At 37.1% G+C, this 27,449-nt stretch overlaps 2 protein-coding genes across 4 annotated transcripts; both read left to right on the top strand.

Moving 5' to 3' along the window:
• Positions 1–3,721: 3,721 nt before the first annotated feature.
• On the top strand, positions 3,722–17,075 carry hao2 (hydroxyacid oxidase 2 (long chain)). 3 transcript variants are annotated; one of them, XM_059029956.1, is made up of 9 exons: positions 3,722–3,852; positions 5,641–5,705; positions 8,092–8,241; positions 8,969–9,120; positions 10,540–10,823; positions 12,974–13,192; positions 13,855–14,013; positions 14,942–15,011; positions 16,372–17,075. In XM_059029956.1, exons 2-9 carry the CDS (start codon positions 5,677–5,679, stop codon positions 16,425–16,427), a joined length of 1,119 nt encoding a protein of 372 aa, XP_058885939.1. In that variant the 5' UTR covers positions 3,722–3,852; positions 5,641–5,676; the 3' UTR covers positions 16,428–17,075. The 3 variants fall into 3 exon arrangements, with proteins under 3 accessions (XP_058885939.1, XP_058885940.1, XP_033866211.3); XM_059029957.1 differs by lacking the exon at positions 5,641–5,705 and having other exon boundaries at positions 3,742–3,852; XM_034010320.3 differs by lacking the exons at positions 3,722–3,852; positions 5,641–5,705 and adding an exon at positions 6,270–6,380.
• Positions 17,076–18,303: 1,228 nt separating this feature from the next.
• Positions 18,304–26,110, top strand: LOC117405274 (kelch-like protein 13). Its single transcript, XM_034008210.3, has 8 exons — positions 18,304–18,421; positions 19,505–19,548; positions 20,397–20,535; positions 20,954–21,086; positions 21,653–21,849; positions 22,152–22,947; positions 23,109–23,222; positions 24,735–26,110. Exons 2-8 carry the CDS (start codon positions 19,544–19,546, stop codon positions 25,223–25,225), a joined length of 1,875 nt encoding a protein of 624 aa, XP_033864101.3. The 5' UTR covers positions 18,304–18,421; positions 19,505–19,543; the 3' UTR covers positions 25,226–26,110.
• Positions 26,111–27,449: the final 1,339 nt, after the last annotated feature.

The following is a 27,449-nucleotide window of genomic DNA, read 5'->3' as shown; positions in this document are numbered from 1 at the left end:
GACTGGTCATACCTTCCCTCCACGATCCATCCTCCTGTGCCCACTCCTTCTCTTCACTTTCCATCCTCCTGTGCCTTCCGTCACCTCCTTAAGACCCACTTGTTTAGACTGCACTTCTAGATCTCTGATTTACCCCTCCTACTATGCACTGGACTTGCCTGACCTAAACACCATGTTCCGGACCCTCACCTAATTAACTATCCCTGCACTACTATAGTGTAATTTTGGATATAACTTGTAATCATAACTTGTTGCTTCCCAGTTCATATTGTATTGTAGTTGTACTATTACACTTACTGTAAACTACTGTATCTAAATATTAAGCTTGCTTTGTAACCCTGTTCTGCCCTGTAAGTTGCCCTGGATAAAGGCGTCTGCCAAATAAATAAATAATGATAATAATAATTGACCTCTTGATGGACAGCCCCAGTGTGGAGTCCTTGGGAGCCATATTTACCACACATCAGGGACCCAGTAGCCAGTGGAATGCCAGTCTGAATCCGCTGTCCTGCAGCATCTAATGCTAATGGAGGGGAGATAGTGCTTGCAATTGCAAAACCTTCAGCCTTTTTCCATGCTATTTCAACCTGGTAGGCAATTTCCAGTGCTTTTGACAATGTAAGTGACTCTGGTTCAAAAAGAAGATGTTCACAAATGTGGGGACAATTTGTTTTTTCTATTATTTGATCACGCAACATGTCACCATGAGGTTTGGCCAAAATTACATATAGCAGACATTTCCTGCCAAGCAGCAACAAAATGTTGAATAGAAACACCCTCTGTTTGTGTTCTCTGACTAAATCAAAACAGGTGCGTCAGTGTTGGCTTTGGGTCCAATATATGCACTCAATATACAAGATGATGAATAGCCAAGTATTGTTTCCAGTAGGGATTAGGAGGAAAATTAAGGTGAAAAGGAATCCCTAGTGTTTTTATAAGGTAACATTAATGTGCCTTCTGTATCCAGCACATTCATTATTATTATTATTATTATTATTATTATTATTATTATTATTATTATTATTATTATTATTATTTATTTCTTAGCAGACACCCTTATCCAGGGCGACTTACAATCGTAAGCAAATACATTTCAAGTGTTACAATACAAGTAATACAATAAGAGCAAGAAATACAATAACTTTTGTTCAAGCAAAGTACAAGTGTGACAAACCAAAATTCAATAATACAGCAGATAATAGTGATAGTTACATCAGGATGTGATTAAATACAAAGTACTACAGGTTAAACACTTGGCAGATTACAGTATTCTGAAGTACAGGATTAAATGCAGTAAAATAGGGGACAGATAAGAGCAAAATAAAGCACATTTAATAATAATAATAATAATAATAATAATAATAATAATAATAATAATAAAAGATTAAATAACATATTATATAATATAAATCTCTCTGGAAGTCATCATTAATATTCTGCTGAGTTAATTGCAGGCTGGTTGTAATGGTAGAATACAAAATTCATAGTAACGATACATTCAGATTCAGAACAAAAAAAATCTTAATAGTGCTGAAAATGCTTTTCACTAAGGAAGCTTGTGGTTCAAGTGGGTCTAACATAATAAACTTCTTTCTAAACTGTTCCCTCTACATTCCTATGCATCATCCCACTCCATCAAACAATATCAGATATAGTAAAAAAGGGCTGGTGTAACAAATGATACATGTTTTGTAACGTCTGTTACATACCAGGTATGGTACTGTCTGTGTCTGCTTAGGGTGCAGGTTACAAGTCAATCATTTCTATTTCTATTGGTAGGCTTATAATTTTAGTGACAAAAAGCAAATCCATTGTGGTTGTTTACAAGGAAACTAGAGGTACAAGTTACATTTGAAATATACAAGAATTTCTGTCAGAGCACAGTCATACATAATCATTCCAATGTATATTCTACCTATGAAAATATTGCAAAACATGATGAGTGATATAAGAGGTAAGACACAAAGATAGATGATAACGCAGATGGTTTTGAGGTAATCAGAATTCTTCCGAATGTTCGAAAAAACAGACACATTTTTGTCAAAAAGGGACATTTTTGACACCCTGCCAAAAACCTAATGGTAAAATATAGATCAAATCTATTTGGCAAAAAAATGACACATAACCTGAGGAATATTATGAATCTTCGTAAACACAGATCAGGTAGAACACATTTTTGAGCCATTTAAACCCAAAAGGACCAAAAACAGCTCAAAACATGACTGTATGATCTTTGACTTCTGATAGTAACATGACCTACCACACACTGTGGCATATTAAATAAAAACACAGATCTTGTTCAATGCATTAATCCAATGTGTAAAACTGTAGTTATTGTCCTTTGTCTTACCACCAAGCTTAACTTTTTAAGATATTAATTTCAGGGAAGTTACATGAAAAAACTGCATGTATTTTTGTATTTTTTTTTAAAAAAATTGCCACATTGTCAATGACGTACCCACCCTAATAGGGTGTATTAGGACCCAGTCTGTCCCAGAAACATGATCTATACTGGGGGTTGATAAACTACGGAAATACCCCCAGGGGTACACGTACCACTTGTTGAAACCCCCTAAACTAGGGCATCACAGCGCAATTGTCGGCAGGCAAGTTCACACAAGTGTTGAGGGTGAAACCATTCAAATTAAGTATCACTCCTTGATCATAGTGATGATGTAAAGAGCCCTTCTTGGCTGAGCTGAAACTTTTTAAAATTAAGTTTCAGGGTTGTTAACAAAAACAGAAACAGTACAAGAATTTGAATCCATATAACACAGTACACAGGGTTTTGTTTGTGGGATTGCTTGTGATGACATCCCTTTGAGGATACTGGAACGTAATAGAATGCTTACTTTAGCACTGGCTCAATGTATTTTTTTTTAGATTGAGCCGGCTTAAAATTAGGTATAGTAAAGCTTCACCTGGCATTACAGAGTAAGCCAGACACAGCAGTCACCCATTTCAATGGTTTTACAGTGTATGAGCCATAATAGGTGTTCCATCTCTGAGACACAATTTCAAAGCACTTGATCCAGTCGCTAATAGGAGAAAAAAGACCTGAGAGTGCTTAAGAGAGCTTGAAATATATCACTTAATTGTTTGGTAAAGACTGGAGTAGATCATTAGAACACTATGCTCAATAGTAGGGAATATGTAGGACAGATGGTTGATAGGCATTCAGTTGTGTTATAAAAACAATGTGACAAAACTAAGGCTACTTTACCATAGTAGAAATGATAATGTCTTGTGATAGAGCGCCCCCATCAGATATCTCTTATTATAACATACACATGTACTTAAAAAAATTATCTTTAGGTTGCTGTGTAAAGTTTATTAACTGATTCAAATGATTTGTATGGTGAATAACAACCAGGCAATTAAGAGGATAAAAATGAAGAGGTGGGACTAAAACTTACATTTATAACCACCAACTATATACTCAAATTACACAAAAGATACATACAAGATTGATACATGTATTTGCTCTTTTGGTTCAATCAATGAATGCTAAATAAACCATACCAGAAAAAACACATTATAATGTTATGAAAACATGTTACAATCCATACAGTACTCATAATAATGGAGGTACTGCAGTATATTGACACAATTGAAACACAAAGTTGCTATCTGCCCTTTTAATTCACATACAAAAGAGAACTCTGCCTTCAAGTGCTGACCGCAGTGGTAACTGTTAAAACACTATTGAGTCAAACAGGGTGTCTAATCAGCAGACCAAAAGGGAGACAGAATGGAGTGCTGAAAATCAAAGCAGCGTGACATAGCTGACTGAACACATCACTGTTGTTGTTTTTTTTCTTATTTAATGGGTGTAGGACATCTAATGGGAAAGTAAGTAAGATATTTAATTCATAGCAAACCAATCATTGTAGTGTTCCACTAAAAATGTTTAGGATGAGTGTGTGTTTAGAAATAAATGCTTTCTCTGAAGAGGATAAAGAGAACAGGAAATGCATACTTACAGAAAAGAGTGTTGTTTTTTTAATGATCATTTTATTTTTTGTTACTTCCACGTGTAGTCTGTTTTAATGACATGAATGTATTTATTGCCCTGTGTGACGCATCATTTTATTGATGGCATCAGCAGAGGTGGGGTGTAAAAAGGAGATGGAATGTCATACACTTTTTTTGATACAATATTTAAATAAGTAAATGATTTAACCCAGAACACTGAAAGCATAGTAAACAGATCACCTTTTTTAAATGAGGACATGAACTTCTTATTAATATTAACATATACAATACCAAATTGTTTTTTGTTGCATAATGTGGCCACTGATAGAGATGTGATCCTCCATTTATAGTTGTGTAACTCACCTTTGTACTAAGACGAATAGTTTAGACCGAGTCGTTGTTACTCTTTGGGGATATTTTTCAACAGAAATACTAAATGCATTTTAAATTAGAATTTTCTACAGCAAAAGGGTATAAACTGATGCTTCAACTACTATAACTACTAACTAAATATTTCAAATTATGTCAAAATGGAATCAATGCTTGTTTTGGCCTAGCTGTTTGTTTTCTTTTGAGTTTTCAGGCTTGCTTGCTGAATACAACCTTGCTTAAAGTGTGGTACAAGCATGGCATTGCTAGTATAACTTACGATGGTGGACACAATATTAGAAAGACCTTCCATAACACTGGCGCCTGTGTAGGAAAGCCATGGACAGCAAGGGAAGTCTTTTGCTTAAATTAATCTGGAAGCCTATGTTGACAATTTGATTATGATTACCATCTGTAATTGTATACTCAATCAGTCATGTGCAGGACAGCTCATTTACACAGAATTGTGTTGTGTACTACATCTATTGTAGGTGCTTACCGGTATATAATGAGAGTTTGAGACTTGATAGGATTAGAGGATTGGTTCAGTAAGAGTGACTATTTTACAGAGAGTGCTTTACTTTGATTTCTGTTGTTTGGAGATCAGCAATAATAAAAAGCAGCTGAGTCCTATGCAGATGCCATACATCTTTGGAAACAATTTCACAGTCCACCAAACCGAACAATTTTGTTAAAAACATGAAGACAATAAGGGAGGCAAGCCAGCATCATCCAAGAAGCAGTGGTAAAATTCACAGCTGGGTCCAGAGCTGTCATGGGAAATTGCTTTCAAACGTCTTGTTAGGGAAGTCTTTAGAGGATTGTGATTGGCTGATAGGAGTCTTATTCTAACAAATAAGGAACTGACGGCAAACCTTTTTAAATGATGAATTATTATTACATGTTTGTATTTACTTTACCATGTATTTTAGCCATGCATTTTATCATGTTTTCCCTCTACCAATAATACATTTTTAATGTGCACTGTTTACTCTAGGGAGCAGTCACAAACCCCCTTTTTCTCCAAAGTGTAATCAACACAATTTTTTAAAAAGAGAAAAACACCTATTTATTTGACAAAATTGGTAACTTTTCCTTGTGCAGGTTTTTTTTTTTATTTTAAATATTCTTTAACTAATACATGAAATAAAAACCGTTTTAAAATTGAGATTGAAACATTTTTATTTATTGTAGTTTTTCTCCTTTCAGAAAAAAATTTCTTTTGTCTAAACAACTGTTTTCCTTGTCCATATTTTATTTATTTATTTATTTATTTATTTATTTATTTATTGACAGGTTCTGAATAGTTTGGAATTATCTGAAAGATAAAGAATGAGCTTGTCAGTCCTAAATTGCAACAGGTTAGTACCAACTTAAAACAGATGACCGGTTCATGAACATTTAAAAAAACATTTTAAATGTGGTAATGTGGGTAGTGCAGACAAGCTATTACATTGCAGAATATTTTTTATGTAATAGTATTCTAGTGGCTGTTGATACAGGGAGAAGGACACACAGGACAGACTTTTTTACACTAAAGAAACCCAAATGGGTTAAGTTGCCTCTTTATTGGGTTCAGGTCCTTTATAACTCTTCTAGGCACCACGCCATAGCAGTAGAGAGGTGCCTATTTGTCTTATTCATTCACACACATGCAGCGAGAAAAAACACAACAGGCGGCACACTTGGCTATATTGCAGTTATGATTTGATTGACAGGTGAGCACCTCTGAATAATGATGTTATCTTTGGAAAGAGGAAAAGTATATGGAATGTCCAGAAACATTGGAATGTCTTGTTGTACAGTATGACTAATTAACTAATTGTTTCTATCTATTGAAAGCTGTCACATGTTTTTTTTTAGTTAAACTGTAAACACGCTCTTGTTCAAAGTCCTTTTTGTTACCTTGAATAAAATTAGCTAACTGCTTTTGACCCTTCAAAACTTTAAAAAGTACAGTTTAACACACTGAAGTGCTGTTCTTTTGCAATCAAGGGACACACAATTCTATTGAAAGCCTCTTCTCCACTCTGAAGGTAATGTTAAAATCTATTTTCATTTGGCTTTGACTATTTTTCCTGCAATATTCCAGTTGTTATTGTACCTCAACTATATTGTGTTTTTTTAATATATTTTTCTACTTCTGAATTTCAAAAATAGTTCATATAATACCATAGGTATCGAAATTAGATTACAAACTAGTATATATATACCAGTCACTGTTCTAGACTGCACCATGTTGCTAAGAATGTGTAATTTAAGTTTAAAAATGCTTTCTTTTCCATACGTCATATTTGTTATATAAGCAGAGTATGTCAGTGTGGTGCAGCTCTTAATGGCTATACAAATAGCAGGCAGATATGAAGGAATTGCAGTTTAAGCACTGTTGTGCGTATTTATTTACAGAAACAAAAATAAAATGGTTCACAAAAGAAAAGGGTGCTAGTTCTTTAACTATGTAAAACTATTTACACAATCTCCCAGGTTGAGCAAGGTAATTAACAAGTTGGATGCTTGTCAGCAGGCACAGCTTTAGAGAATGTTCTGGAGGTAGTTACCAGCATTCAGTCAGTGAAGAAGAGGAAAAGGGAAGGCCTGGCCTAGTCTTGCTCTGCCCTGCTCTGCTATGCTCTGCCCTTCCCTGCCCTGCCCTGCCCTGCTCTGCAGGATATTTTCGCATGCAAAGTACTGTAGTAGCCTAAGTACGATTTGAACAGACCGGACATTTCTGCAAGAGAACGGAGCCCAATCCAACAACTCAAGTGCTTTATCGAAGTGTCAGGTCTTAAATTCAAAGATTACTATCCTATACCTCTATTCAGATTCCCCAAAATGTGCAATCAGCCTTTCAAACAGCTCATCCTGTTCTATATCACCAGTTTCTTTTGCAGACATTATTTTAAATTCTCACGTTATTTTAAAGCTGGAAAACATTTGCTGCTTCAGTATGGGCTATTAACAAATACATACGGACTTTAACAAATGTATTACTTTATCCCTAACTAGACAAATGGATGCATGCAGACTGACTACAGATTATTATTATTTTGTCTGTTTTCTAAAACCATGTAAAGGAAGTTTGCACATGTGCAGTATGCTAACGGAATAAGTTTTCCGAAAAGTGTGTTTACATGATATACATTTTGTTAGTTTTCAGAATTTAATCGGAAATTTCTAGGTGTTGTTTTCCGAAAACTGACTATTGGAATATTCCAATATATTTTCCAAAAACTGTGTTTACGTGACTTTTGATATTGGAATTAGTTTTCGGAAAACTTAGTTTTCCGAAAAATATAATGCTTATGCTCATGTAAATGCACTTAATCGCTCAGTTACTTAATTGGACCAATTATTGGCTTAATTAGTCAAGATTAACATGTGTTCCAGATCTTTAGCCACTGATGATGTAAAGACACCTATAAAACCTGCTGGATATGGGCTCTCCAGGACCAGGCTTGGAGACCCCTGGACTAAAACATTTGTGCTGCTCAACATTTTATTTTCTATTTGTATTATAACTGACAGGGAGGTGTGTGTGTGTGTGTGTGTGTGTGTGTGTGTGTGTGTGTGTGTCTGTGAAATGGAATTCCTAAATCTAGGAAGCAAAAATCCCAGTTCATCAAGTGAGTTTAGGTAATAGCTCGAAATAACCGGGAAGCAATTCCCAGACAGACTGTGAAGACAGAAACCAAATGCAAGTTTAATTTCCTGACTAATGAATATTATATGTTTGTGTGTGTTTTGTAGGCACGGGCGTTGCACTGAGATGGCTATGGTATGCCTGACAGATTTTGAGGAGTATGCAAAAGAACATCTCCCAAAGGCTACCTGGGACTATTACGCAGCTGGTGCTGATGACTGCTGTACTAGAGATGACAACCTGTTGGCATATAAACGGTATGTAGTAAGACAAGTAAGAAATGCAAATATTAGTTTGCAGTTTCCTGTACTGATGCTATACATTTACCATGATTTAACAACACTATAGCATACTTATTTATTATTTACCATTGGTCCCTGTATTTTACCACACTTTTCTATTGATAGAGTGTGGTATATTCAGTACCACAGTAAACCTGAAAGGATTACAATTGAAAGCTATGAATAAATAACAGGAATACTAAAGAGTCAGTAGAATTGTATGACTTCTACAATTGCACTGTTCATTTATATAGTTATTACACTTTCAAATGTATACCACAGGTTAGGAGGGCCGTGGCGTTGCTTGGTCTTATTTACTGTTCCATGTGAAACAATTTAACAACTGATGCGTTGATTGCTGCCCGCATAGAGGCTACACAAACTCCAATAGCTATTTCTTGCATTGTTTCAGTTGGAATGGAAAATTAGCCCAACACCAATGACACTCACATGGGTTTGAGCACCTGCTTGCTCAGTCCAAATACTCCAATATTCAATATACTACAATAACATACTACAGAAGAGATGAAACCATACAAAGGAGCACACCGTACAAAGTCATATACAGTTTAGTTTAGAATAAAGGCACAGGTGTTTCTCTGGAAACCTCATTTCGATGTGCAATAAATATCAGACCAAGGTTCTTTAACAGGCTAAAGATAAACGTTATCGTTAATGTGTTTTTTTTTTTGTTTTTTTTTAGAATTCGTCTGCGCCCCCGGATGCTGCGGGATGTGTCCGTCAGCAACACCCGGACTACAGTCCTCGGCACGGAGATCAGTTTCCCTGTAGGCATTGCGCCTACTGCCTTTCATTGCTTGGCATGGCATGAAGGAGAAATTAGTACTGCAAAAGGTGTTGAAGATGAGAGGCCAAAAAGGCTAGCCTTTAAAGGGTTCAATGTGTTGTGAGAACACTATTGCAGATTTCTTGCGTGGTCCTTACATCTTCAAGTATGTCCCTTGTATGTTTCCTAGTATGGGCATGTCGAGCAAACACAGAACCCATGCAGCTAGAAAAAATGTTTTAGAGTGAAGCTCTTATTTGCTCCTGTTCTTTGAATTCACAGTAAAATTAAAATCAACAGTAGATGGCAGTGCTGCTTCTTGCTACCCCTACAAACTGAAACTAAACTTTACTGTGTAAATATACTCATTTTAACTTTAGTTCAGCAGCAATAGTCATAATAGCATTCACTTCTACACAGACTAGATGTATGATACACATAGTACAGACATCAAATTTATTTTGAAGTACATTTTATATTAAAATATAATTGTCAATCTAATTACAATGAAATGCTGCTGAGTTCACTTTCTTCAGCTTCAGTGAAGACTCTTAAGGGGGTAAAAATGGTCACTTGCTCAGGCTTGTCTTTCCATTCAAAATTTGGAACTGCTGGGGTCTGGTTTAAAGTTGAGTCTTTCATGTTAGGGGAAATGACATTTGTGAATATTTGTAAATAAGCAGACACAAGACTCAGACTCAAAATATTAGTTAAGCACAAAGTTGCATGCTTTTATTTAGAAAAAAAAGGGGTGTTCCTCTGTATCAAATTAAGTCTACTCATGATTAAGACTCCTTGTCGAAACGCGTTGAGATTTTGTTTGTGCTTTTTTTTGTTTTCTAAAAAATATGTTAAGAGAAAAGCTAAAATAAAAAAGAACAATGGAAATATTTTGTTAAAATAAATTATTTTTGTGAAAATGATATTATTATTATTATTATTTGTTTATTTAGCAGGCACCTTTATCCAAGGTGACTTACAGAGACTCGGGTGTGTGAACTATGCATCAGCTGCAGAGTCACTTAGAATTACGTCTCACCCGAAAGAAGGAGCACAAGGAGGTTAAGTGACTTGCTCAGGGTCACACAGTCAGTGGCTGAGGTGGGATTTGAACTGGGGACCTCCATGTTGCAAGCCCTTTTCTTTAACCACTGGCCTCCTCCATATAAGAATTAAAAAAAATGTGCTGGCTTTTTAAGCAGGGTTGGGAGTTTGCAGCATTCACCCTAATAGCTGAAGGCTGTCTCAGTGCACAGGTGCTGAACTGACCCTTACTGTTAAATTAGCAATCGTCTCACATGACTTTTCAATTCCCCTACAGCAGCCACATTCTCACATAGCTGGCTTAGCCTGCCTGTAGAATGGGAACTACACATAACACCAGAACTTAACCCAAATCCCAGCCCTAATACAAAATAGACTCTGTCCTGCCTTAGATGGGTTTAAACAAATAGCTGTAAATAAATAAAAGTGTCTTTTTTTTTCAGCCACTGAGGCGGTGAACACTTGTTACATCACCAGCACCTACTCTACCTGCTCAGTGGAGGAGATTGTGGAAGCTGCTCCCAACGGCTACCGCTGGTTTCAGCTGTATGTCTACCGGAACCGCAAGGTCTCGGAGCAGATTGTCCACCGGGTGGAAGCACTGGGTTACAAGGCTTTGGTACTTACAGTAGATGTTCCCTACACTGGGAAAAGGAGGAACGACCTACGGAACCAGTTTCGGCTACCACCACATCTTAAAATAAAGAATTTTGATGGTGTTTTCGAGGTACAACTAACTTCTTTTTGTAAAAGTATTTTTTCTTAATGAGTTACTGTCACAAAGACGGCCAGAGTGGGTGGCGTCAGACCAGAAAAGGAATACACAGAGACGGTGATGGTGATGAGAAATGCTGAGTGCAATGGCTGCACTCAGCGTTTAATGACAAAATAAAAGGTTTAAACAGAAAACACGGGACACGGCACTTGCGCCAAAATAAAGAGACAGACAAAACGGACTAACACTAAACAAACGGTGCACGGAGACAAACAAACACGGTGAGAACAAACAACTATTATATTTACTTCTAATGATTTTAACTCTCCTCTCTCTCACCCGTTCTCCTCTTCCGAACACCCAACCCTGACTGACTAAATGTGCGTCTATATATACTATTGTGCTGGGATTCAATTACTAATTAATTATTCACTTGAATCCCAGCACGTGAATTAATTACGTGCAACCCCGTGCTCACATATTACATTTAACCAGCACGTGAAGTGATTTGTGCTCTCCTCGTGCCTAAATACAAATCTACACTTTAAATACACGTGAAACACAGACCCGTTTATATCCCGTGTACCAATCTATACACCAACATTAACATACGCACGCATACATACATACACAGAACACACAAATGCACACAGGGGCGGGGCACTTTGCCACAGTTACTTATTCACAGTTGTATACACGCACACATGGGAAGTGAGGTAAATACTGAATTTATTGTAAGCATTACCACATTGACCTTTAAAAGGCAAAATAAGCCCTAATTTACACAGAAAACAGTACACCATTAACTAGAACACTGAGTTCCCTTGTTTACAGGAAGCCAGCCTCAGCTATGTTGGGAGTGAATTTGGTGTAGGTCCAATGTTATGCTTATCCTTATCCTAGAATGACAGTTACAAGAGAGCCTATAATGTGTAATTTAGAAGTTTCTCAAGTTCTAAAAAGGGACAGTAAAAGGGACAGTCACACACACAATCCCCAAACTGTGTTTGTTGTCTCTCAGGAGGCTGGCTCTGATGTAGAGTGCCGGTGTAATGTACAGTAAGTTCCCATGCAAACATGAAAAGCTGTTGGTATGCTGTAGGTCAGGGGTACACAATTCTAGGCGCTCCTGGTCTTTGTTCCACCTGTACCCTAAATTACTTTATTGAACCCCCTTTCAGGTCTTAAGCAGTTATTTATTTAATGATGATACTGTACATATAAAACTGGAGGACTCTGGATCTCAAGGACTGGATTTGTGAACCTTTGCTGTATAAATTGGGGACCAGACCAAATATGAAAAAATGAATGAATTAAATTGTCCGTTCAGATCTGACAAGTCATATATCAATGATCACCCTCTTATTCATTAGGGGTATGAGACATCACAGCCATGGCGATATCCCCAGACATCATTGTGGTTTCTTTGGGGTTTCTTTTGGTTTTGTGCCTCTGATTTAGTCTCCAATTTGCATTTGAAATGACCTCGTAGCTGTTGTATGATCGCAATGTGGCACTTCAGGGTGTGTGCCTCATTCTGCGATATCCCCACTTCTCACATGGTCAGGCCACATTATTGCCATATCACTTAGTTATCACATGATTTGAGTGGCATGAGAACGTCTGTTAGGGTTCTCCAGACAAGCTCGAAGCCAGAAAGACAGAGAGAGAAATGATGATAATTTAATTACCATCAGAAGTATTGTAGCCAAATCTGCTTACTCTTTAATATTCTATTGTGTGTGTTCCACATAATTCTCTCTTGTTTCTGCTTAGGTCATAATAATTTGTGTTTCAGCAAAAATTTCAGATTTTCTGATGTGAGATGGACTTCAATACACAGTGATTCACCTAGGGGTTTTCGTGACCTTCAAAAAAACAGCATTCAGGATAGTTAGTTAGCATGACAAATAATGATCTAAGCAGAAGCAACAACAGAGAAGCACACAGAACACACATAATAGGAACATAATCAGCTAAGTTCAATACTAGGAAAATGTAGGTGACATAAATCTCTTTTAGTTTTGTCTCCCAAGACAGTTGTTTATTACTAAAGAAGTATTTATAAGCCATGCAGAAGAAAACACATCTGGTGATGCTGACATCTCAGTAGTCCTTGTAGTAGCTCTAAATTCCTTTGGTGATTTTGTTTTCAACTGCAGGAAAACAACGGTCCTGAAGAGTATGGCATTCCAGCCAACACTCTGGACCCATCCATCAGCTGGAAGGACATCTACTGGCTGCAGTCCTTGACCCGCCTGCCCATCGTTATCAAGGGGATTCTGACGAAGGAGGACGCCGAGCTGGCTGTGGAGCACGGGGTCCAGGGCATCATTGTGTCCAACCATGGGGGCAGACAGCTGGATGGAGGGCCTGCTACAGTAGGTTGAGTGTCCTGGTTCCCTCTTGAAAACATTTCTCAGATTTTGTACAATGAAAAGAAAAAGAGAAAATTACAGTTTCCGTTCATTGTAATGTAGCACAGTGAAAATAAAACTGGAGTATTAAGGAACTTCTTGTGCTTCTTTGTTTTAAAGCTGTTACCGCACACGTTTAAAAATCTTCAGGATGTAAAAGAAGTCAGTGTTGCACCTCACACCTGTGTTTTGCATGCATTTAATGCATTTGCATGCATTTCATATTGAAAAAAGCTTTCTATTATTTACAAATAAATAAAACTTGCTTCCAATAATACAATACTTTTTAATATAAGTTAAACACAGAAGATTTTGTTGTATTGTCACCAACAAACTCACATTACCCTCAAATCATCACAATTGTAATACAAAATGGAATGTTTAAATAGTGCTTACCTTTATTTGTGTCTTAAGATGGGATTACAAATACATATTGAACTACCTGCTTTCTGTCCACCACCACCCACACCCAAAAAAGAGACATTTGTATTAATGTATTGTGTTATAACCATCTCAATGCTACAATTGAGTAAATACATCTTTATATTGGCTTCATAAGAAATATATTTTTCTGATAGTGTAAAAGGTTCTCTACTTACTAAGTTCATATTTTTTCTTCTTTACAGATAGATGCCCTTGCAGAGATTGTGGATACGGTCCAGGGTAGAATTGAAGTGTATTTAGATGGAGGAGTCCGCACAGGAAGTGATGTGTTGAAGGCAATTGCAGTTGGAGCAAAGTGCGTCTTTATTGGGAGGCCTGTGGTTTGGGGTCTTGCTTACAAGGTAAGGCCCAACAAAAATGATCATATGCATTTAGAGTTTTTTTTTTTTACATACCGTAATCCTTCGACTTTAAGACACCCTTGAATTTAAGACACTGACCATATTTCCCACCTTTAATTTGAGGAAAAAATAAAACATCAAATAAATATTCATTTACAAAGATACAACCTCAGGTACGCATATGGAGGCAGTTTGCGGCTGTCTGCTATCACACAGAGCATTACAGTTATGTGCTGCTTCTCATTTCCAGTCGTGATTACTCACAACTGTGGTATTACTTGGCATGTCAAAAAATACGGGGGTCTGATCAGCATTTCTGATCTGATTCTGATAATGTTTGTTAGAAATGCTGAAATTGTAAAAGCTTCTTTTCAAATTCCTCAGCAAGCTAATGACTCTTCTTTGAAAATGGCTGCCTGTATGTCATGGATGATTTGAGATTGGGCAGTAACGTTTTGGTTCGTCTTTTCTCGGCAGTCAGTCACGTTGCTATTTGTGTACTTGGGTAGTCACATCTTTTGTTGCCGATTTTAATACACGCATCACTATACTCGAATTTAAGACACAGGATATTTTTGAGAAACAAAAAATTGCTAAAAAAGTGCATCTTAAATTCGAAGGAATATGATAATTAATGTCCTATTATAAGTGTACTCTATATCATAATCTGTTATTGTTTTTTGATTTGATTACCAGTACAAAAAGCTGAGCTGATGTGGTTTTAGAAAAAACGACTGGGTTGTGTGACTGTAATTTCTGCCCACTCTGCTTTGACAACTCTGAGTTTGGATATGGAAACATCTCTATATAAAAGTTTCAGAAAGGACTGAAATGACAGATGCAGATTCTTAATGGTCATTTTTTATACCACTTCATTTCTACTCTTTTGTGAAGTTGTATTAATGTGTGTGTGTGTGTGTGTATGCAGGGGGAAGAAGGAGTCCGGGAGATTTTGCAGATTCTCAATGATGAATTTTGCCTGTCCATGGCACTGGCTGGTACGTTTTTCTGCTATGATGTTCAACTATTCTGAACCATGGTTTATTGAGCAGGGGAGGGTATGACAGTGTCACCTTTGTGGGCCCAGCACAGAGCATTGTGTAAACTGCAGAGTGGCTGGAACATGACAGACACAAGTATCAGTTCCATGACCTTCTTTTGTTCACATCCACTGTACAGTATACATACAGGTAGTGGACAAAAAATTGAAACACCAATGTAAAGTCACTTAATAGGGCATTGGGCCACTATGGTATCCCACTCTATGGTATCCCAGACCGTTTTTGATGAAACTGGCTGCTCGCGCCCCAGGTTGAAATTTGCAGTCAATTGATCTTCAGTTGCTCGCCTGTTTTGCCTTGCACTTCAAATTAATGCACGGATATCACAATCCTGGAGGATGCGCTTCCGCCCACTGTTGCCCTTTACTGATGATGTCTTTCCCTCGGAGTTCCATGCCGACATCACCTTAGACACCGTTGCTCATGAAACATCAGAAAGTTGAGCTGTCTTGGTCACTGAAGCTCCTGCCAAACGCGCCCCAACAATCACCCCTCTCTCAAAGTCACTGAGGTCTCCTCTTGCAGCCATGCTAGCCATAATTATAGGCAACCAGGCCTGTCTAGCATTTTTATACATGACCCTAAGCATGCTGGGATGTTATTTGCTTAATTAACGCATGAGCCATACCTGTGTGGAAGCCCTTGCTTTCAATATACTTGGTGTCCCTCATTTACCCAGGTGTTTCCATTTTTTTTGTCCACTACCTGTATGACCCTACATCAGTTTTACCCTTGAATTTCATTATTAATAATAAGTAACAGGCAAAACCACTGAGATAGAACATCATCTTTCAAATATGTTTTATTGCAGAAGGCCACAGCTTTGTTTTGTTTTATTTCAAAATACAGTGCGAACAATGGTTTAAAATCTTTACCTCATATTAGCATTAACAGCATTATCCCTGGTCCCTTTTCGTCATGTGTTGAACATATTTTGGATCTTTGCTTGTTTTTAGACTTTAAATTGTCATATACTGTAAATGTGTTTCAAGTACAATGCTGTAGAACTGTTCCTTCCTGGTATCTTGTGTGGCACTATAAGTCACATGGCCTATGCAACTAGGTCATTTGAATGAGACTGAGCCCCAGAACAAGAAGTGACTAAGTACAGGGAAGCTTCAGTAACTCCCACTTCTATAGGCTTGTCTTTTAAATAGGTGTATATTCAAAATTCAAGCAACAAACCAGAATATCTTCAACAGAAGAAAAGGGACCAGCTATAATCTTGTTCCTTTAACTATAATATACTGAACAAAACTTAATGTAACTCTTGAATTATGCTTGTTTTGTCTTCCAGGTTGCAGAAATGTTTCTGAGATCAACAGAAACCTGATTCAGTTCTCCAAGCTTTAGTCTATGTCCTGCTTCTTAATCTGAGAATGAATGGGGAGTAAAGGGAAAGAACATAATAATAATAATAATAATAATAATAATAATAATAATAATAATAATAATAATAATATGTAAAATAGTTGTAATACATATGTTAAAATGGAATTGGGGCACCTGGTGATGCAAAGCAGGCTGTATCTATCAATTTTGGATATACAGTATGGACCCTCATACAGTTTTAAAGTGCAACAACTTGGTATAATCATAAGAAAATGTAGTAAAGCAATGTACACCCCAGATAAGTATGGTAAAGCATGGAAACAGGTGAAAAGCATGGTAAATTGTGAAATTACCATGGAATACTTTTATAAGAACAATGTTTTCCATGATTACAAATACAAAAGGTGGGATATAGCCAGAACTTTTAATAAGGTTTTGTGTAGGGTGGGTTGAAGGTGTACAAGCAGCATGTGAGGGCCTGGTTTTACTTTGTCATAAAGCTAACCATACAGTATATTTTACACAATGTTCTTTATATTAATACCACAACTATCTGGGGATTTGTTAGAAATGATCAGTAGCAGAATAAAGATTGAGTATAATCGCAGATGTAATGAGATGAATTGCACAATTTTAAAAAAGTGATCTAAAATAAAGTGTTTCAACATATTTCTTTGTGCATTGTGTTCATTACATAGGCTACAGTCTTATAGTCTTAAAAAGGTACAAAACAGTATGATGCATGAGAACAAACCTGGGAAGCACAGTTTAGTACTAAAAAGACACATAGTTAAGAAATTAGACTAAGACCTGGCTTGAATCTGGTCAAAGGACTACGTGAGAGTTCTGCTGCTCTCAGTCCAACTCTACAATTTGGACTTCAATACAATTGGCAGAAATATTTAAAGGATATTATGGATTTAATGGCTGTAGATTTAGAACTGAAGTCAGCAGAGAACATTAGATGTATGTCTCAAATAAACAATTGAAAACAATGAATTGTGTATGATTCTAAATAAGTATGTCTGTTCACTTTCACAATGATTGAACATTGTTTCAAAGATGGCTAGTCTAGACACTGCAAATATTTCATTTTTGGTTGCCAAATATTGTGGTGTGCATAAACTTTCATGACTCCAATGAGGCTTGAGAAAATGATATTTGGTCATTTGTTACCAGAAGAGAATTGGTCCAATTATTCCATCTAACGTAATTGAATTTGGACTTAAGCCTGTGGCAGAATACTAATATGCGTATAATATTATTGTTGTTTTTTGTGATTATTTCTAGTAGTAGCTGTAGTAGTATTACGAGTATGCAGTACAGTTCACCTGCTATACAACAATTTGATACATGTGCTTTGTGGTGCAGTTGTTTCTCACTCAATTCACTGTCAGTCATTTTCCCCAAGCAGTAGGGGACCTGTCCTGTCTGTTCGACTTAGTCACTAACACTGTCGCCCAAGTCCCACAAGCACTCCATTCCCTCCTGCCTTTACAGGCGCCCCATGAGCACAATTGAAAAACCTACAGTAGAGCAAGGCGTTCACCTTGAAAGAGCTACAAAATACAGGCTTTTCAGACTCACATTTTATTTAAAACATTTATACTGCTTTTAAAAATAAAGTACATACATACATTTAAAATAGAAGTCAAAACAATCCTTTTACTGAAGGTCAGTGCAATCAAATCCAGTAGATTTATATCATGAATAAACTGTAATCCAACAAGATATTGTTTTATAGTCAAGCATGCTCAGCTTTGTTTTTTGTTCTTTTTTTTTGCAGTTGTGTTTTTCTGTATTATACTTCTTCTTTTAGCTCGGGCTGTGCAGAAAGGACAGGAAGTCTAAATGGTTGTGGTTTAGCTACATGTATACTGAAACAGTTCTGCTTAAGAGAGTCTGCAACATCTTATACAAGATATAGAATAGTGTGAAAGGGAAGCTCGTGTTCATGTTCATGTGCAAAAAGCTGTCATCAAATAAAGTTTTTTTTTCTTGAAATATAAAGACAGGTAAGTTCAAAGATTTTAACAAAGATTTTGTTTTTTGTTATCATTTAAAAAAAAAAAAACATTTACATGACATGTATTATTAAGGTAGAAATCTGCATTTGATTTAGTTTTTATTTTAGCTATCAAATAATACCGAACTATTTATACTTGTAGTTAACTAGTTACCATGGTACAATACCATTTCAGTTATACTTACCACAGTTATATAGGTTTGTTTTTATCACTGACTTTTGATGTTGCGAAGCTACAACGACTTCGTTTGACAACCTACAATCAGCAACGTTGCCTTTTGAAAGCCAATAAAAATGGCTCCTGTTGTTTGGTTATTGCTGCTTACCCAACAGGAAACAACTGTCACTTCTAAAAGTAAGACTTAGTTGCAGTTGTCTTTAACAAAAATGTTCTTTGAACTGTTGAAGAATATGTACAGGAAAAAAAAAAAATGCGTATGAATGTACATACAAAGAATGATTCTAGGTAGCATATTTACTGTGTATACATGCTCAAATCGCTGTCTCAAATTCAAAGATCTGTGAATTATATTTTAATGATTTAATGTTTTAATTATAAGAATTTTTTTCAAATACTAAAGTAACAAAAATGACTTTTTAACAGATAAATGTTGGTTATTCAAATCAGATTTCAGCATGGAACATTTTACCAGAAACACTTTCATTATCACTTATCATATTAAGAACATTACATCAAGAACAAAGTCAAGCCAGATCAAGAAGAAATAATGTGTGTGGCCATTTGTAGAGGAAATGACTGATTCTTTGCAGTATTTTCTAAAACATTTTGGGTTGTGAACTCTTTGCTATCCATACTTCTGATTAAATCATCGCATTTTCTTTCCTAACCCCAATCATTTCTATTCTTGGACAGTCCTAATCGCCAGTGCTTTTCTGACACTCCTCTATGTGTTATTTTAAGCTGTTCTTAATACAATCCCCTAATGTATCGTCTAATCTGTACTGAAATAGTACATACTGAAATATTGTTATCTTGCACTTTCACATACTGTGCAGTGCACATCTGCTTCCAATTTAATTTCAGTTTCAGTTACATTTCCCTTCTTACTAGGATCCTTTACTGAAGGGGTTACCAGAGGGAAAAGACAATATGGCGTAAGTGTTACAGTATTACAGCTTGTATTGCTAATATTGTTTTCATATTTCATGTATATAGGACTTGTATACATATAATGGATGTATGTATAGGGGTGAAACAACAACATCACATTGTGCGTATTTCACCAAACATTGAACAAAAAAAGTCTCTAGAGGGTCAGTTGCTCTCTGTCACATGCTTTTGTTGCTGCTTTTGAAAGGTTCAGGTCCTCAAAAAGGCTTCAAAGAGCAATTAAAGTCGTTCTATGAAACAATGAAGATGGGATTAGTTTTTAAGCAGACAAAGGACATTTACAGCAAACCCTCGTGGAATGAAAAGGAACAGTGTTCTAACTTACTGCAGATCACATAGTACAGTCCTATAACTTATTGTGGATCACATATTACAGTGCTATAACTTACTGTAGATCACATAGTACAATGCTATAACTTACTGTAGATCACATAGTTGCCCCAATTGTTTCTACTAACTTGGCTTGTGTTTTTCAGGCACAATAAAAGCAGATCAAACGCATGAAAAACACAAGCCAAGTTTGTAGTAGAAACAATTGGGGCAACCTTGGCCCCCACCGATTTGACAGTTGTGCCCATTTGCTTTGTGCTGGCCAAGGTTGCCCAAATGGTTTCTTGAAACTTGGCTTGTGTTTTTGATATCTCTACTTTAAATGGCTGGGTACTTTTGATAACTTGGAGTTTCTTCACATTTCCAATGTGTTTTTGTTTCAGTGGTATAACTTAATGTAGATCACATAGTATGGTATTCTATTTTGCTGTGGATCACATAGTGCAGTATGACATATGATTCATACACAGGTTTGACATCCAAAATGTTTCCCCGTCCACAGGGAAGAAGACAAACTTGTCCGTAAACTCTCCTGGGTCAGCCGCAGGAGGACATCAGCAGTCAGCAAGCCCCAGACCAGGAAGAGTAACAGGGGCACCAGAATCTTCAGCAGTGATGCTCATGGCTCAGCTGCTTTACAGGTATCGCAACATTTATTTATTTTTATTCCAACTCCACACACATACTGTACAAATTGGAAACTGTGGATTCAGTGAGCTGAACACTTACCTTTCCGTGCTAATACACCAATTACTAATTTCAAGGTTCAAGTAACCCACCCACCAATCCATATTCATCTTCAACACATTTTGATATTATGTATCTTTCTTCATGAATAGGGATGCGTACAATATTTCTTATCAATCCCAGGGAATTGACGTTCAATAGTTAATTGCTGAGTCCCATGTTTGTTTAATCAAGGTTAACAGTGTCTAGTGTCCTATTCCACAGTACATTTGACAATAAACAACCAACAACTTGAAATATGTAAAGCTCAACATAACACAGATTAGATTGGAACAATCTGGTACTGATGTCCTAACACTCTTCTTCTATCAGGGTTTTGACCAGTTTCGTTCTGATGAAACCCTTTGTGACGTGGTCCTGGTGTCAGGAGAAGGATCTGAGTCATTCCCTGTCCACAGAGTGCTCATGGCTTCTTCCAGTGACTACTTCAAGGCAATGTTCACAGGTCCTCTTCTTTTCAATGTTGTGCTTATGACCTCTGGTCTGTCTTTATGAAAGCATGCTTGCACATACTGTACGGTGTACATCTTCTCCTTTCTGAATGCTTCTACTAGAAAAAACAAGAATAATACAGTGTGTCCAGCAAAGTTATATAAATATATTAACAGAATAAGTCAGTGTGCTTTAAATTTGTTTTAAAAAATGAGCTTCAAAACAAAATTGAAGACGTATGTGGTACCCTCGTCCTTTTCAGAGGAAAATATGTTTCATAAAAGGTCACTTGTATTTCTGCATGTGATTTAAACAAGATTTTAACCCCACAAACATCTGTATTACTAAGTTTCACTTTAGTACTATTTAGTGTTTAAAGATTAAAGGATGATAAAAAATAATGTAGTTGTAGAAAACCATTCCAATATACACATTCTGTTGTATGAATATAATCCTTATTGTTTATTTCTGTTACATCCTCTTAATTGTGCAAAAAAAGTGCAACCAATTCTTGCTGTGGCCTAATATGGTATATGCTTTGTATTGAATATGTTTCCCCTGACTGTTTTGGACTCAAAGGTGGCATGAAGGAACAGGAGCTAAAAACAATCAAGCTTCAAGGGCTGAGTCGTGTCGGTCTGAAGAACATAATAGACTTTATTTACACAGCAAAAGTAGCCCTCAATATGGACAACCTCCAGGACACATTAGAAGCAGCAAGCTTTCTGCAGATCATGCCTGTGCTGGACTTCTGTAAAGAACTGCTTATAAGTGAGGTAAATATACCACAGGAGATGATGATTCATGGAAGTGTCTTGTGATCACTTGGCCACCGGACATTCGTAATTACTGTATTTCTTGTTGTACCACAGCTTCTGATACCATAACTGTGTGAATAAATGCATTGCATCCTTTATTTTAGTTAGGCACTAATGCACCAATAATTAAAGCTGCTAAAATGACAGTAATGTTATTTGTATTGTTTACCAGTATCTGTCCATACATCATATTTATTATATTTAAGTTTCCCTATAGTGAAAAAACTCCACTTACGTGTTCTACTTGTGTGTCTCTTCAGGTTACGACAGACAACTGTGTGGAAGTGGGCCGAATCTCTACCGTCTACCACCTTACAGAAGTGAGCAGCTTCATCAATGAGTTTGTCCTCAGGAACTTCTCAGTTCTGTTGAAGGAAGGGCAATACTTGCAGTTGTCCGAGGATAGCATGGCCCATGCTCTGGCCAGTGACAACCTGAAGAATTGCACTGAGATGGAGCTCTTCAAACACACCTGTGATTGGCTAAAGCATGACAAATCCCGCATAGCACACACCTACAAGCTCATGAAGAACATCCGTTTTCCGCTCATGACCCCCAGTGAGCTGTTGCAAATATCCGATGAAGCAGATTTCCTGCGGGTGGAAGCAGCCTGTGTCAACCTGCTCCTGGAGGCAAGCAACTACCAGATGATGCCTTACATGCAGCCCATCATGCAGACAGAGAGAACACACATTCGCTCTGATGCCAACCACCTGGTCACCTTAGGGGGAGTACTACGCCAACAGCTAGTGGTCAGCAAAGAGCTACGGTTGTTTGATGAAGATACCAAGAATTGGAAGGCCCTGAAACCAATGGATGTGCCAAGGTACCAGCATGGCATTGCTGTGATTGGCAACTTCCTCTACATTGTGGGTGGGCAGAGCAACTATGACACCAAGGGGAAGACAGCAGTGGACAGTGTCTATAGATATGACCCTCGCTTTAACAGGTGGTTGCAGGTGGCCTCCCTTAACGAGAAGAGGACCTTTTTCCACTTGAGTGCCTTGAAAGGAAAACTGTATGCAGTGGGTGGAAGGAACACAACAGGCGAGATAGGTAAGCTGCACCTAATTTTACTGCCAATAATTCTGGTACTATACCATCTTTCTATATCAGTTACAACCATAAAATGCTTCCTACTGAATACATAGAATCGTATTGGCTGTTAACAGCATTATGATGCACTTTCCAATTGAAGTTCCTCATGTGCTCCACAGCTAGCGTAGAATGCTACAACCTTCGCAATAATGAGTGGACATGTGTGGCTCCAATAAGCGAACCCCATTATGGACATGCTGGAACAGTTCACGGAGATTTAATGTACATCTCAGGTAGGTAACCTTGAGTTTAATGTGTGACCAGGACAGTAAGAATGTATAAGAATGTATATGTCTGTTTACAATAACAGATTCATTTGCAACTATTTAAAGACAACATTATGTTCAGATAATGTATAGGTTCCACTGGTTACATTTTACCCCAAACCTTTTACTTATTTTTACTATCAGCAAATTTGCTAGTAATGATTGAAATATTATTTCTCTTTAAAAAAAGCATGCCAGAGCACTGGGTAAATCAATATCCTCATCCAAAACATTTTATACATCACAATTCAAGTTCAAGCACTGCTTATGAAATGTTTTAATATACCTTGACAATGTGGGTATGCAAGTATACAGAACTCAGCTGGTCAATACAATAGGTGCCTCTGCTGTTTTTGTAATGCTCTTACCACTTCCTTTCCTATAAATTGAAGAGGATTTTTATCATCAGTGTACTGAAATTGAGTCATTCAGCCACAAACTCCTTTCAGAGTGACCATTATCACTATTTCATATGCTTCTTTCCTGCAGTTGCAATTGTGTGATATATTTAGTGAGATATTGCAGATACTGTATTTTATCTTTATTCAACTGCCAAGATGAACTGATTAATTATGATAGACTGTAATATATGTGAAGTTCAAAGAATAGCTATTTATTTTTACGCAGTGCAGTACAAAGCTGTATATACAAATTATTTATGGTTACTGTATTTGTATTTGGCAGTTGTTTTGAATTTTGTGATCGAGATCAATAAATCAGCCTGAAACGTTTAGTTTAGTGTAGTTTGTTCCTGAAGTATTCATACCTGCCCAGATGCCCTGCTTAATTAAATGAATGATGCACATCATTTTGGTATGTAATTTGCCATAGAAGAGTGTGGTTCTTGGGTAGTCTAATCAGGAAAATAAATTCACTTTTTGATTTTTTTTTTATCTCAGCCCACTACAGTCTTTACAGTGGCTTTCATCTGCAAAATCTTCAAATGCTTTTGTGTTACAAAACTAAGTCCACATGGGAGTAATGACCTTGATATATTTAGCCCAATGTTTTTGTTTTTTTGTTTCTTTATAACACAAAGGCATAACTGTGTCAGTGCATTACCAGAAGACAAAATAACTACTACCAATACTAAATGCAGTTATGGATTTACACAGCTATCAGCCTAATCTTCCTCCCCTGTACCTGTAAAGCAGATCTGGTCTGCTCTAAAATTATCAAAATAAAATAGAATAATTTAAAATATATAAAATCTCACCTTGCTAACTATATTTGGTATTTTCGTGTTTCTAGCTGAATGGATTATGTACATGTGTGGGTTGTTTTACCAACTAGTTCCTGGTTGGGTATTTGGGTATAATTACATACTTTATAATTCCATAGTTTATTGAATATAATTGTCAATTATGCCCATTTAGCTGACGATCTTAAAACAGTATTAACTTGTCAGATAACTAGTTAGTACTAGATCAGTCCTAAGAAACTTTTTCAAATTTTTTTCTTTTTCTTTTTCTAATTTAGGAGGCATTACACATGACACGTTCCAGAAACAACTGACCTGCTATGATCCTGACACCAACACTTGGAGTCGCAAAGCAGACATGTCCACCCTTCGAGGACTTCACTGCATGTGCACCATTGAGGACCGCCTTTATGTCATTGGAGGAAACCACTTCCGGGGCACCAACGACTACGATGATGTGCTCAGCTGTGAATATTACTGTCCAGGAACAGACCAGTGGACAGCCATTGCACCCATGCTGAGCGGGCAGAGCGACGTGGGGGTGGCAGTGTTCAAGAGCAAGATCTATGTGATTGGGGGTTACTCGTGGAACAGCCGATGTATGGTGGAGATAGTTCAGTGCTATGACCCCGAGAAGGATGAGTGGGAAAAAGTGTTTGATGTCCTGGAGCCTCTTGGGGGTATTCGGGCTTGCTCTTTAATTGTACATCCACCAGACGACACCGTGGAGTCACAAACACAAGAGTACCCCCTGTCCACCAAGAGCTGAGACAGTATCGACTCTGGGGTGGTTGGGGCCTGGAGGGTTGGAGAAGATTCGGTTTGAACAGCTTTCAAAACACTCATTCTTTTGGTACTGGGGGAACAAAGACCTTTTTGTGATTGACTTTATTAGCTGTGTGGATATCCAGGCTTAATTGAATATCAGCTGACTTAATTGTAACTTTACTGTAACTTTACCACAGCGGTAACATTGCTCATTCTTCTTTAAAATAAAGGTTTTTGCATTACATAAATTATTCATATTGTGTCAAAATGTCATATTTCTATATTTTTACATAAACCAAAAGCATATATATTTTATTAAATACAGCAAATCTCAATGAAGTGTGTCGATGAATCCCATCTAACATCAATTACGTACACTGCTCTGCTCTGCTCTGCTGTGCTCTGCTGCTCTGCTCTGTTGTACTCTGCTCTGTTGCTCTGCTCTGATCTGCTGTGCAGCTCTGCTGTGCTCTGCTGCTCTGCTCTGCTGCTGTGTTCTGTTCTGCTGATGCGCTCTGCTGCTGTGCTGCTGTGCTGTGCTGTGCTCTGCTCTGTTCTGCTGTGCTCTGCTCCTTGCCCTGGGTTCGTCAACCTCAAGTGGAGAGACTGCTCCTTTTATACACCTGTCGCTGGGCTTAATTGATTACTAATTATACATTCTGAATGTGTCTTTGGCAGGGATAGTATTAACCCTATCCCTGCCAAACTGGAAGAACGACAATATAACAATACATCATATACATACAGGGGCTTGCGCCCTATCACAGTGACATTTCGAAATCTAACATGAAATACTGTAGTACTATCATGGCTACCGGTAGACTTTTGCGATATCATTTTGTACTTTCTTTGATTGCATGATGTTGAATAAAATACCTAAATTCTGTTCATGTGGTTTATTTTTTAATTATGTTTCAATTCTAAAATTCTAGGTAATGCAAAACTTTTGGACATAGCTGCAGACTTAACAATTGGCCATGTCTTTAACAAGGCTGGCAGTGCAGATTCTTGTCACTTCTAATGTTTGCCTTCTATTGCTGAACCTTTTGTTACAGAGCTCAAGCAAAATGCAAGCCATGGATTTTTTATTATTTGCAACTAATGATACATTCATAAACCTTACTAAACATATTGAAAAGAAAATGGCACATTTATGTTTTCAGATAAAGTAAAAACCGGAGAACCGGTGCCCTTGGCCTCGGATGTTCTCTTTAGCAATGAGTCAGTATCTGTTGACAGGAAATTATCTTATCTGCAAATCTACTGACCTTCCATGGCCTACGCATGTTCATTTTGTCTACTAAAAGAACTCTGGTGTGAAAGTCAAAAGTCAACAGAAGAGTTAGTGTATGAAACAAATGTATAATTCTGCAAAATTTTTGAAAATACATTTTCACTATTTGTTTTTGCAAATGTACTTTTTAAAATGAACCCAAGCTTTTTTATTTTTTTTATTTTTTTATTTTACAATTATTGATTCTAATAAATATTCAGTAAAGGTGCTGGGCAGCCAGAAGATACTGACCAATGGAAGATAGGCATGTTTGTCATGAGTGACTAATTGAGATTACTTTACAAGATTATTATTATTGTCGTTTATTTGATTTTTGTCACATTTGTTTCAACTATTTGTTTCACTATCATTTTAAAGAGCACAGACCTGCCTTAGTTGTTACAACAATTTTGGGTCTATCACTCTCTTGCAAGAGACCTTAGCCTGTTCGCCACGTATTAATAAAATGGAAAAGGTGTTGTGGCAGAGATGCGTTGCTAGGCAACCTATTGAGCAGGTAGGCTTGCCCGGCGCTGAGCTGACTGGGAGGTCCGGATTGGCTGGAGGGCGTTCCCGGGGAGGCTGCGCACAACTCAAAAGACGTCTGCACCACAGCTCGAGGCAACCATGATTACAAGCACTCAGTCATAAAATAATAAGTAATACTAAAATAAACTAGGTTTGCAAACAAACGTTTTGATAAAAGGTCGTCGATGTATCAATACCTAAATAAAGTTAGCTCGAATCCATGTTGTATCCATATGCTTAATGTCTGTATCTAACTTGGAGTTAATAATCTTAATACAAACAGAATGCGGCCTTAATTTTGTGTCAAAATACATAAGTATGGACCATTTTGTTTTCCTAAGCAGCCCCTGGAACCCGATTACTATTTGTCTATTTCATAGATTCAGTTGCTTGTTGCAGAGGTAAGTACAGTATGAGTTTTTGC

The sequence above is a fragment of the Acipenser ruthenus genome, chromosome 9 (genome assembly GCF_902713425.1).
Source record: "Acipenser ruthenus chromosome 9, fAciRut3.2 maternal haplotype, whole genome shotgun sequence".
NCBI classification, from domain to species: domain Eukaryota; kingdom Metazoa; phylum Chordata; class Actinopteri; order Acipenseriformes; family Acipenseridae; genus Acipenser; species Acipenser ruthenus.
This window is presented reverse-complemented; position numbering and strand designations above follow the sequence as displayed.